The following is a 12,061-nucleotide window of genomic DNA, read 5'->3' as shown; positions in this document are numbered from 1 at the left end:
CCAGTAATTCATTTCCAAAATCTGATCGACGGATTGGCTGTTTTTTCAATTTAGTTACATACTGAAACCTTGAGGAAGGCATGATGTATACCCTTTTCATTAATGCCTTAAATGTACAGTCGTGTGAAAAATAAAGTGTACTTACCTAATTTTTAGACCTGCTAAGGAACAGATGATTGTTATTATGTCCTGATATGTATAACCATAGAATTCAAAGAGTGTGTTCTTTCTTTTTCACATATATGTGTATATATAATATGTATGTGATCTCAATGTATAGAATGTTTTTATTGCATGTTGTGTGTGGGCAGCATGTGCCAAGAAATGCACTTACAGAATCTCTCCCCTGTTGTTACATTTTCCAGGTTATTATTTTGAAATCCCATCTATCGGCGCGATTCGCATAAATACCCAGGTAATGTAATCAAGACATATATAATGTAGGCTCTTATACCATTAAAAATAAGTAATGGCTTTTATGTTTGACCTCCCTTGTAGAATGCTAACATTTCTCGGGGTTGGTGGGTGTGGATCTAGTACTTCCAGGCTATCTCTAGAGTTGTGATCTTTCTGTCTTGGGTTTATACTCGAATGTGAGGGTATTTCTTCTACTTGTCCATAATTCCGAGAATCTACTACAGTTTGATTTTTTGGGGGGAAGCGGGTGTCTTCCATGGCAGCATGTATTGGGAAGACTCTCCTCCTACCCGGGGGTCTCACTTTTTACTGTTCTTTCTTTCTGATCATCTCCCTTTGTTGTCTCAGGAGTACCTTGATGTTCTCGGCCGTCCTATGGTTCTAGCTGGAAATGAAGCCAAACAGGTTCAATGGACGAATGTTTATCAGGATGCTCTGGTAAGGAGGAAAACCTACGTCATACTGCGGGCTTTCTGCCAAAACACTCCCAATTCCCATAATTAATGGACAATTACTATGTTACTGTACGCTCACACTTGTCATACACTTCTATAAAATGATAATCCCACTGGAATCCTTTATTATGACCACTTTAACACTCCAAATATATTATTCACCCAGAACATTGTGTTTTACTCCCTCTCACACAACAACACACACAAACGATGGACGCTTTGTCCCATGGACTTGTTGTCCTTGCAGAAAACTTTGCTACTTGTCACAAACTGGCCTCTTTCACACCAGCTGTTATATAAACATTTGACTATTATTTAGGTATCTCCCCCAAACGTAAATTTGCACAACATGCAACTCCGTGTAGGATTCTGTATACCTGCACACCAGTCGTATTTGCCGGTAGCACCGTGTCTACCAGAATTAAACAGAGGGGGATTGAATTCTGTACTGTATCCGTGCCAAATTAAACAGACCTCCTCTGTTTGGCTTCAGCAACTTCCTGCTTCTATTGCCTTCATTTTCCTCTCCCTCCTTCTTCCTCTTGCCTTTCTTCAATCTGTCCCTATTTCTCTTTATCACCCTCTTCAATCCTCCATCTGTTTCTGCTCTTTTTTTCTCTGTTTGCTCTGTTCTCCTCTTTAATCTCATGCTTTGCTCATCTTTCCACCTTTGTTTTTGTTTTGTTTCTTCGACCTGTTGTTACCCTTGGCATTTCGCTTATGTTCCTCATAACATTTACTCCCACCCATCTTCCGTCACGCCTTTTTCTCTTCCGTCTTTTAAGTTTTATTTACTCATCCTGTGCCCTCTTCTTATGTCTGTATTTCTTTGTAGGGTCTTGGATTGGTGGTTACAGGGACACTGCCTGTGTTTAACCTGACTGAGGACCCTGGGAGTGGGAAGGTGAGACCCCAAGTGAGGAATACACAGAAGCCAACCGTTATCATTCAGGCTGTAAACCGTGACCAAAAAACGTTCCAGACAAAGATTTCATTTCTTTTGGGTCCATTCGTTTTTCGGACAACAAACTTAGTTTCCTGCCCTACCAGTTCAGACGGAATTGGTTGTCACCAACATTGACTCCCTCACACTCTCTCAAACTCTCATTCAATGTCTCCCTGCGTTCTCTGCAGACCGGTTCTGTGTCCCCATCTCCTTTCCCGCAGCTCAGCTTCTTCTTTTGCCTCTACTTGTTCTTCTGTCTTCTTCCCTAGTTCGCTCCTCCCCATGTCTTCTTTCTTCTTCTGCTTCTCCATGAACCTGGCATCCCGGTGAACTTCTGCAAAAGGGCGGAGCTTCCAAACACACACGTCTCCCAATTGGAGGAACAGGGGAGAGCCTGTCCCCATGGCTCCTCCCTTTTGCAGAAGTGCATCCAGAGGAGTGTTAGAGAGAGTGAGAGAGCGTGAGTAAAAATGAGTGAAAAAACAATGCAATGCAATTCAAACTAAAATTCGGGGCTCAGGGTACAGCTTAACTTGTGAGGAACTCACTAAATATGGGAGTTCACAAAGATTCCAGCTGCTGAGTTGAGTCCCTGTTAGATGAATGCTTGCCGTTAGGAATAGTAAACTCCTAGATGTGTATCTGTTTATACCTTAAAAGAATTGCCCGCTTCTCAGTGACCCAAAGGCAAAATTCTATTAGGAATCTATAATGGATCCAAGAACAAAACCGACACCGACTGTTACATGAATATATCATACCTTGACATTAACAATGAAAATGTACATTCTGTTAAATATTATGTTGAAAACCCCACCTGCTTACACTCCCTTTTCTTTTTCATGCCTGCCATCCTTTGTTACCGTGATGCCTTGTGTTTAGAACCAGCTGATTCTCGGTGTGATGGGCATTGATGTTGCTTTGGATGATATACACAGATTGATGCCACGATACAGCGTGAGTATGAGTGTTGTGTTACTTTAAACTGGTGGTGCTGGAAAATGAATTGTGGTAATTTTAATAAAAAGAACATGTGTATAATAACATGAACAGTTGTTGGTTGTGGCTTAAAGTGCAAAAATTTAGCAAATATAAAGAATGGAGGGATTGACTGTGCTTATTCTTGTTTTCTCAGCTGGGGGCCAACGGCTACATGTTTGCCATTGATCTGAATGGATATGTCCTACTACATCCCAACCTGAAGCCACAAGTGAGACCAACACAATCCAAGACACGATAGGAGATTTACCTGTATACTCCCCCAGTCCCCAGCACACTGGTTCCACTGCATGTCCAACTTCCTAACCAGTAACACGCCTAAAACTCTCTTAATTCATAATTACCTCAATAAAGGGCATACCTTTCTTGCCCCAAACATACCACGGACAGTCACTAAAACTTCCCAGTGATGTCAAAGTTGTTTTACTAATTCTTTTTAATTGATTTTGGTTTTGATGCTGTGCCCTCCTAACTAGCCCCAATCTGTCGTTCCAGATTATTAATTTCCAGGAACCTGTCACGCTGGACTTTCTGGATGCTGAACTGGAAGATGAAAATAAGGAGGAGGTGAGTTTGTGCTCTGAGTTGGTATATATTAGGTGTATAGACTAGTAATTATTACAGTTTTCTTTCTCTTCTCTCTTTATTATTCTATGACGCTTTATTGTTATTCGTTCTGTGTGTCAAGTTCCCGTGTTGTCTTTCTGCCTGGACCACCAAACCCTCTCACACCCTTTTTTCTGCCCCTTGTTCCTCCTTCTGCTGCTATCGTCTCTTCACGTTGCTCTTCAACTTTCTTTTACGTCAGTTTATATGTCCCTCGCCTCCTGTGTTTTTCAGATACGTAGGAATATGATTGATGGGAAGGGGGGCCACCAATTAATCCGAACCTTGGTGAAATCACTAGACGAGGTAAAATTGATGAAATTGATGTGTTTTGTTCATGAGTATCATAGGGACTGGCTTAGGAGATGTGTGCATTTAATTCACTTGTTTTACGGTTGCAGAGATATATTGATGAAGCTGAAAGAACTTACACTTGGGCTCCAATACACAGTACAAATTACAGGTGAGTGGGCAGAGGTTACGCAGTAAGCGACAAGAAGGCAGTTCAAATGGCTAAAGAGTTTGTTGTTGGCTTTGAGGATCTGGAGAATAACTCCAAGAGGTCAGATAGACACAAATGAAGGGGAAGAAACCCACCAGGGAGAAAGCCACTTAGACCCACGCCATCAATACGCTCCTTCTTTCTAGATGCTGTATGCAGATGCCACCTTGTGGTAAGATGCTGTAACTGCATCATAGTAAAGGGGTCCTTCATAATTTTATAGTGAGTGGGGTCATTTGTTTCAACTCACGACTTCTCTTGAGATTCAGGTTCCAGTAATTCAATCTCAACCTTCTGTATTCACTGCCAGCTCCCGCCATTCCCAAGAATTCTGTTCTCTGCAGAATATTATATAAAGGATAAAATAAATATTTATTAGAAACAAAACCTTCTAGGATCCATAAAAAGGGGGAACCCCACATTTAAAACATAAAGCAGTCACAAGGCATGATTGCAGGCTGCAAGGCTGATTTGGGGTAGTCACATTACATTCACAGAAGTGTTGGGGGGGTAAAATATTAGCCCTATTCAGGGGGCATTGCAGACTAGGGTGGCCATGTGAAGACATTTGTGGAGGGGCGCAAAGGCCACCTCTTGCCCTCTACTGTGGATGCCCATGTAGGCTTCTACTTCATGGATGTCCTCAGTAAGGTGTGATGCTATGTAGATTAAAGGATGGCAGGCATTAACCCAAAGAGCTTACAATAGATAATAAGCAGTTTGTTCAGAGTTCCCTTCTGCCAATTAAAATATACATAAAATATGCATAGGAAAATGCTTAATATTGTTTATGTGTTTTATATATTTTGAGTGTGTTTTGCCTTTGAATGGAGTAAGAACATTTTTGCTTTGTACTGTTCATTTGTAGTTACATTTTCCAGTTGCAGAAAATTTTGTTATGACTTGTTATGTTTTACTGTACATGTATGTAATAGACATCCACTGAAATATTGTATTAAATATGAGTTTATATACTTTTACAGTATTCCGTACGATAGATCATGGATAATTGGTCGCTGCATGCACAAATATGATAGCTGGCTCCTTGCTTGTAAAGTTATAGTAACATTTTCTTTCTCCCTTTCCCTCTTGCTTCTTGCTTCCCAAACCTACCGTCTGTCTTCTATCTCATGCTGTCGTTTACCCTCACCCTTTTCTCCACTCCACAACCCACTCTGTACCCTCCTCCCACCTGTCTTTCCTTGTCTCTTTTCTCCCACCTTATGTTCCGCCCTTTCTTTCCATTTTCTCTCCTCTCGGATTCCTGCTCTCCCTGCAGCCTGGGTCTGGTGTTACCTCTGTACAGCTCCTATTACCTTCGTGCTAATCTGAGTGATCAGATCCTACAGGTGCAGTGTAAGTTTCCCTATGCTTGTGAGTCCCCAACTGTCCCTTTCCCTGCCCTTCCCCAGCTCACGCCTACCCCTGACCACCCACCAGATGTGACACATTTGAGTGGGGCTAGTCGTGGGGCAATGGCAAGAGTTGATGCAGCATGCAGAGCCCAGCCGAGCCTCTCAGACACTTGTTGCCTGTGAGGATTGCATGAGACTTCTCCTTTCATCTAAATCATGATGAGTGTCTTTTAGTTTGATTCATTCAGATTAATCTCTGGATCAGATACTGCTTCTGTCTATTCTTCCTTCCTGCTTCTCTCTGTCTCTGGTCCATTAGCTTCTCTCTGTTTTCACATCTCTTACTCTGTCTCTCTCTTGCTTGCTTTCCTATTTTGTCATCACCATTTTGCACTTTTTCTTCACACTCCATAACTCTGTCTGCATTATGCCATCTCTCCCTCTGTTCTTGTTCACAACCACAGCTTGGAGATTGTCCCTTATCTCATGTTTCCAACTCTTTATTTCCCTTTATGTACTTCACTCTTTCATACTAACCTTTCCTCTTACAGGTTGTATTCCCTTATTCTTATTCTCTTGTCTTTCTTCACTAGCCCCTTGTTTTTGCAAACATTCTCTTCTTTAATCATCCTGTCTTTGGTCTTCCCAGACTCGACGCTGTTTATTCTTATGTGACAAATCACCCTGCTCTCTTATAAGTGTTTGTTCATTCCTCTTGCCCTCACTCATTTTTTCATTCATTTTATTTTTCTACAGTTTCCTCCACACCTAACCCTTTAACTTCTGATGTATGTTTTCTACCTCAATGCATAGTCATCACAGAATTTATAGCATCTGACATCTTTACATTGTTCTTTCGATGTGCATTTTATGTCACCTCTTTTTCTGTCCACTATCTTCATTCATTCACTCTGCCTCACTCTTTAGATTTCTGTTCTGCTTCACTCTCCGCTCCACTCTTGACACCGTATCTTTCTTCTCCTTCTTTTCTATCGTCCTAATCCCCATTTTGATTCTCCTCTATTTCTACATGATCTTACCCTTTCTTACTGCAAATATGTATTCTTTTCTCACTCTGTCTTCCTAGTCTCCAGGTAATCTGTCTTTACAACACACATGATTTCATTTTTATTTCCCTATAAACTGTTACTATTTGGTCTTTCCAAATTCTAATTTCCACTCATTTTACTTATTCAGCCTTTCTAAGAACCTCTCCTTCATTCCTATTTTGTTGTCTACTTTTTACTCTTCACAACCACTACTGTATTAAATAAGTCTCCTGATCATTATCTTTCCATATCCCTTCATTACCTCTTGCATCTTTTTCCTTTTAGTTAATTTCTCAATTCTTTCTCGAACATTTCTCTCCACCTTCCTGCGCTCTTGTCATCGTCATATTTAGCCCTCTCTCTTCTGCTTTTTTTTGTGTATTACTCTTTTCTCCTATTTAAGGAAAAACTATTTTACAATCGTTTAAAATCTGCTCAGAAACAGGTGCGGTAGTTCTGCCAGTGAATATTAACCCCTTAAGGACAATGGGCGGTCCCTAAACCCATTGAAAACAATGCATTTTGAGCCCGTACATGTACGGGCTTTGTCATTAAGGGGTTAAAGATAATGGATCCATTTAAAATGTAGCTTGCACCTAAGAGATGCAGTTTTTATGTTCAATCAGAGATAATATATTTATATTTAATATGTGCCAGATGAAGTAGATAGTTGGATGCTTTCAGAGCATTACTAAGTAGTTTAGAGTCAAAACTTTATATGAGTTTTTGTTATTTACATCATCTTGAATTGTCATGTTTGATTTGTGTAGTTTTTTTTAGTAATTATGTAGCCAACATGACTACAGTACATTTTGACAATTTCAAGCTGATAGTGGCCTGTTGAACATGCCCGATCCTAGTAATTTAGCTAAAGGTTTTTCCTTTCCTCGTATCTCGTGTCCCTTTTCTTGCTTTTTATTCTGAGCTTTTTAGTTTTCTGCCTCTTTCTGTTTTCCTCCTCAGTATAATCCCTTATTCTTCTGTTGTCCCTTTTCACGTTCTTCCCTCACCGGGCAACTTTTCTGCACATACCCTTCTGTTTATCGCCATCTTGCTTCATCTGGCATCTTCCACCATTGTTTTCCATACCCCCTACCACACAAATCCTCTATTCATTTTCTTCTCTTTTTTCCTCTGATCTTATCTCTTTTTCTTTCTATCTTTCTTTCTAGCTTTTCATTTCTATCTTGCTGCTTATGTTTCATGGTGTTTCTTGCCAAGATTTATTTTATATTCTGTTTGGTTTCAGTACAATTATGAAATACAATATTTTTATTCAATCTGCTCTTGAATAAAATATTGTTTGTAATGGCTCCTCCTCTCCACCCGTTCCTCCTTCTTTTTCTTTTGTGTTCTTTTTCTTTGTGTTGTTTTTCTGGCTCTCTGGTGGATTTTCACAGATCTAAAGAAAACTAAGGGCAAGTATATTCCAGCAATAGATCTTCCTGCCCCCGACAACCTTCCACCTTCTCCCGCCTGCCTGCCCGTCACCCTGCCCGTAATGCCTACTTCCACTTCACAGAACGTCCCACAAATTCCTTCTGTCTGTGTCCCTTTGTCACCTTCCCAGAAGATCCTCTGTAATCTGACACTCCTCACGTGGGCTAACTTTGCAGCCATGTGAGATCTTGTCCGTCTTACTTCCCCTTCTTACCTGTCTTCCCTTATTCCACCTGCATCCATCCTTCCTTTTCTGATCCCCTAATGAAAAACAGCCTCCAGAGCAGCCAGCAGAAGCAATATATATATATGTATACAGATATATATATACATATGTATACAGATATATTCTTGTGTGTGCCAAAATGTATTGTAGCCCCTCTGATGAAGCAGTTGAAACAAACTTATAATTTCCCCTAGGCAATTTTCCCCAATTACCCCAGGTACCGCTGTCTACCTCCTCCCATTTCATCCTCTCCAGATCATCTTCCTCCTTCTAAGCCAAGTATCCTACCCTCTGGCCCACACACAGCTCTATATCTCCCAAACCTCCGATTTCTAAAATTCACATCCCTCCTCCACACATTCTGTTCCTTCCCATTCCCAAAGGTTATTCTCTATAAAGCCAGTTATCCACGCACTCACCCTTCCCCTTAACCCTACCCTCTGTTCCTTATCCTAAAAGCCATCCGGCCTCCTTCCCTGATCTTGCATTTCCTCGGCTACATTTCTCTCTCCTTCCCCAACCTACTTTCTTACAGCTTTCCTTTACCTTTTGGTTCCTACGACTAACCTATCCTTTTATAACTCTCCCCTTTTAACCCTTCTTACCCTTTTACCTTCCTGCCTAACTCCTATTAGCTTATTCCAGCTCATTTTCCTACTTCTTCCCTGCTCCCTTTCTGCAACAATTCCCCCTTTCTTACTTCTTCCCTAAGTACCTCTCCCTTTCACCTTGCCGTGTCCTAACAACTAATGCTATTGTTAACCTGTGCCTCCTCTCCACCACAGCTGCCTCCCTACCTATTATGGCCACCATATAATAGGAAATGTGGTCTGTTTCTATTGGCCATAAACGGGGATTAGTAACTGATGCTGTTATGTTCCCACACCCTTCTTTGCCCTTTTCCTTCCCTAATCCTTCACTAAACAAGCTGGAAGGGGACAGTGCTGAGCCAGAGCAGGCAGTGATGGGGACCGCTGGGAGGGCAGTGTGTATGTGGAAGGGGGTTGGAGAACATTATTTTGAGTTGGAGGTATCTGGGTGAGGTTGTCCATGGCCAGCACTGACCCCTGTAGCTTCTTTTCAACTCCCAGTGACCCTGTATTGGCAATGCTAATGACACAATGATATTGTCCTGTAAACCTCCCCACCCTCCTGTCATCGCTTGACCCTCTCCCACCTTGACCGTCTGATCAGAAGGTAAAAGTCCAACTAATCGCGTGTTCCTGGCCCACCCCACAGCTGTGCACCCCAGTGCATTGTGGGTGGTAATCCTGAGGTAGCAAGAAAGATGCCAAAACAATACCTACCTTGAATTAGAAGACACATGATTAGTGCCAAGTTGTTTCTATGTTCGTTAATAAGTATTGGATCCCCAAGATTATCAGTACAGTAGTGCGCTCAACCTCTCAGTAATCCCCCACAATGCACTGTGCCTCCTGTCCGGGGGGCTGGAGTGTGCTTGGACTGTTTTGCTGGGACTCCCCAGTCTGGCTGTGCAGGTGCCTGAACACCGTACTTTTTGTTAACCCTGAATGGTCCACTTGAGTCTTTCCACATGAAGCAGAGCATGCTTGTCCTGAAGGGTTCCACTAAGATCTCTTGGGATCTGTTTGTCTACAACCGAAAAAGTGAGAGCACGTGTTATTTCTGAAAGGAAGCACCAAACACTCACATACACAACAGCTACATCTTGAAGTTATATCTGACCATGAGGACATTACACAGATACACATTTTTAATTGTTGTGTATATATATTCCATATTAATGCATGTCCTCGTTTATTCTGTCTTTTTAATACACATAAAACAAATATAAAGTTTACACACAAAACCATAAAGCCACCTATTCTCAAAGGACCACGCGGAAGTGTGTTTGTGAAATTCTTTCATTTCAGACCTACGTTAAACTACCACATGCAGTATGAAGAGGCAGGATCGGAAATGATTGACCACCAGCCCATATTTCATAGTGACATCATTGTACAGCACTTATTTCTGGGGTCTAAACCAAAAACAACCAACATTATACCCCAACGCCTTCATTATACTATATAACCTCTTGATAGGATTCTTACTCATACTGACATTGCTTGGCCACACTGACACTGACTCAATTACACTGACCACTCTCATCCACACTAACTCAAACGCATTGACCACTGCAGCACTGAAAAGGTTAAGTAAGAGGACTCACCATGGAATAATCTGATACACATAAGGCTATCTACAAGAATCCATTCTAGTTTTGAAACCATCTGATAATTCGGAGGTAAAAGGAAGAAGGATTCTACATTTTGTCCCGACTAGAAACTGTTATTTTTCTTGCCTGCTCACCTGTCGCTGACACAGTTCTCTTTATTATGTCTGGGCTTCAGATGCGGATAAGGAGCCCTGTAACATCGTGCGCTCTTCCCATTAATATGTCTGCAGGTGACAGGATTTGTCAACCCATAGAGTTCTAAACTGATCAGGATATGGACCAGGGTACCAGGCTATGGCAGAGACTGATATTAGGTCACAGCTGCCATGTAGGACTATAGTGCTGTGCTGTTCATTAATTGAAAATGGGTTAAAAAGGATGGGCTGGAAACATTGAGCATTCCAAGGGATGACATCAACAAAACATGACATGGGGGGAAAAGACACATTGAGACCTCTTCCTGCTTTACCCCATACAGGCCTACTGAGAACTTTTCCTACATTACCCCTTATAGCACACTAAGACTCCTTCCTATCATAAAGCATACAAGCACACTGAGACCCCCTCCTAGAGTACCACCAAGTATACCCTTTAACTACACCCAAACACAGCCAGCATAGTCTTCACATATAACCTTAGTACCCACACACCCAAGAGGTGACTCCCTCTTCTGTACTCTTAACGCTAACAACTCACTCTCGCTTGCTAAATAACTATTTTTCTCTGTTACAGATTTTGAGTCTTTGATGCCCAACCACTTTGAGTCTGATGGTCGGGTTTTCCTTGCTCCAAGGTAATGTGAACTTGCTAGGTTAAGTCAGGGTCTCTTTTCTTTCCTTGTTCCCATTCTCAACATTCCTTAATTCCTATCACTTATGATTATTAAAAGATTGTTAAATGATCCAAATCATTCCCATTTCTCTTAGACCCCAATGAAACCTAGTCTAGTTATGACCATCTCCTGATTTGGTATGAACCCCTAATTTAGTCGTCCGTCTTCGCCTCTAAATCTAAAGGCATGTGGTCTTTGTCTTAACTCAGCGTCTTCACCTACCAGCTTCCATTGCCCTCACATCAAGTAGCTCTGACGCCTGTTGTTGCTTCACAGGAAGTACTGTCGGGACCTGGAACAATCTGAGAACAACACAGAGTTCCTACTGAATTTCATCTCATTGATGGAGAAAGTGACACCAGACTCTAAGCTGTGTGAGTTTGTTTGGAGCGTTGTTATGGAGGATATTGGTGAGGGGTAAATGATGTTGGTACCTAACAGTGTCAATTGTCTTCTTGCAGGTGACAGTTTTCTCTTACACAACCTTATTTTGGACACTGGGATCACCCGTGATCTGGCAGACCGTGCTTGGAAAGACAAAGACTTACTAACGTGAGATAAAGCCATTAGTCCTTAAATATAAAATAGGAAATACAAGTGAAATATATCAAATGCTACAAGAGATGCACATGGAACAACTCAAGTCTGGTGGACACAAACCTCATAAACAGCAATACGCAACAGAGTTCCCAATAAAACCCCAGGAATCACACATATGAAACACACAGTCCACATATCAGAGGGTCCGACCCCATAAACACAAGTAGCAAAGGCATTTCTCAATATTTTGTCATGATCTGCATCACTCTTTCCCTACTGTTTTACAGGCACGGCCTTCTTGCTGTCTTCGCTGCCACGGATGGAGGGATTACCAGAGTGTTCCCCAACAAGTAGGTTTAATGGGTCTACTGGCATGGGGAATGTTACCACACAATAGCCACTCTGGCCCCTTAATTGCCTTGAAGGACATATACTCTTTGTTGGTGTGACCTGGAAGATATGTTCTCCTTTTTCTATGAAACAGATCATATGTA

At 41.6% G+C, this 12,061-nt stretch overlaps 1 protein-coding gene across 2 annotated transcripts in view; it reads left to right on the top strand.

Moving 5' to 3' along the window:
- CACNA2D2 (calcium voltage-gated channel auxiliary subunit alpha2delta 2) overlaps positions 1-12,061 on the top strand; it is a 121,552-nt gene that overhangs the window by 100,711 nt on the left and 8,780 nt on the right. The window contains exons 14-27 of one of the 2 annotated variants that reach the window (XM_053470378.1): positions 366-415; positions 766-855; positions 1,708-1,776; positions 2,701-2,775; positions 2,954-3,028; positions 3,313-3,384; positions 3,658-3,729; positions 3,825-3,886; positions 5,205-5,281; positions 7,730-7,747; positions 10,928-10,988; positions 11,304-11,401; positions 11,489-11,579; positions 11,855-11,917. In XM_053470378.1, the coding sequence (XP_053326353.1) occupies positions 366-415; positions 766-855; positions 1,708-1,776; positions 2,701-2,775; positions 2,954-3,028; positions 3,313-3,384; positions 3,658-3,729; positions 3,825-3,886; positions 5,205-5,281; positions 7,730-7,747; positions 10,928-10,988; positions 11,304-11,401; positions 11,489-11,579; positions 11,855-11,917 (973 nt within the window). The remainder of the gene's footprint in view (positions 1-365; positions 416-765; positions 856-1,707; positions 1,777-2,700; positions 2,776-2,953; positions 3,029-3,312; positions 3,385-3,657; positions 3,730-3,824; positions 3,887-5,204; positions 5,282-7,729; positions 7,748-10,927; positions 10,989-11,303; positions 11,402-11,488; positions 11,580-11,854; positions 11,918-12,061) is intronic. The other variant, XM_053470379.1, reaches the window with a different exon arrangement.

Source organism: Spea bombifrons, chromosome 6, assembly GCF_027358695.1.
Source record: "Spea bombifrons isolate aSpeBom1 chromosome 6, aSpeBom1.2.pri, whole genome shotgun sequence".
NCBI classification, from domain to species: Eukaryota; Metazoa; Chordata; class Amphibia; order Anura; family Pelobatidae; genus Spea; species Spea bombifrons.
This window is presented reverse-complemented; position numbering and strand designations above follow the sequence as displayed.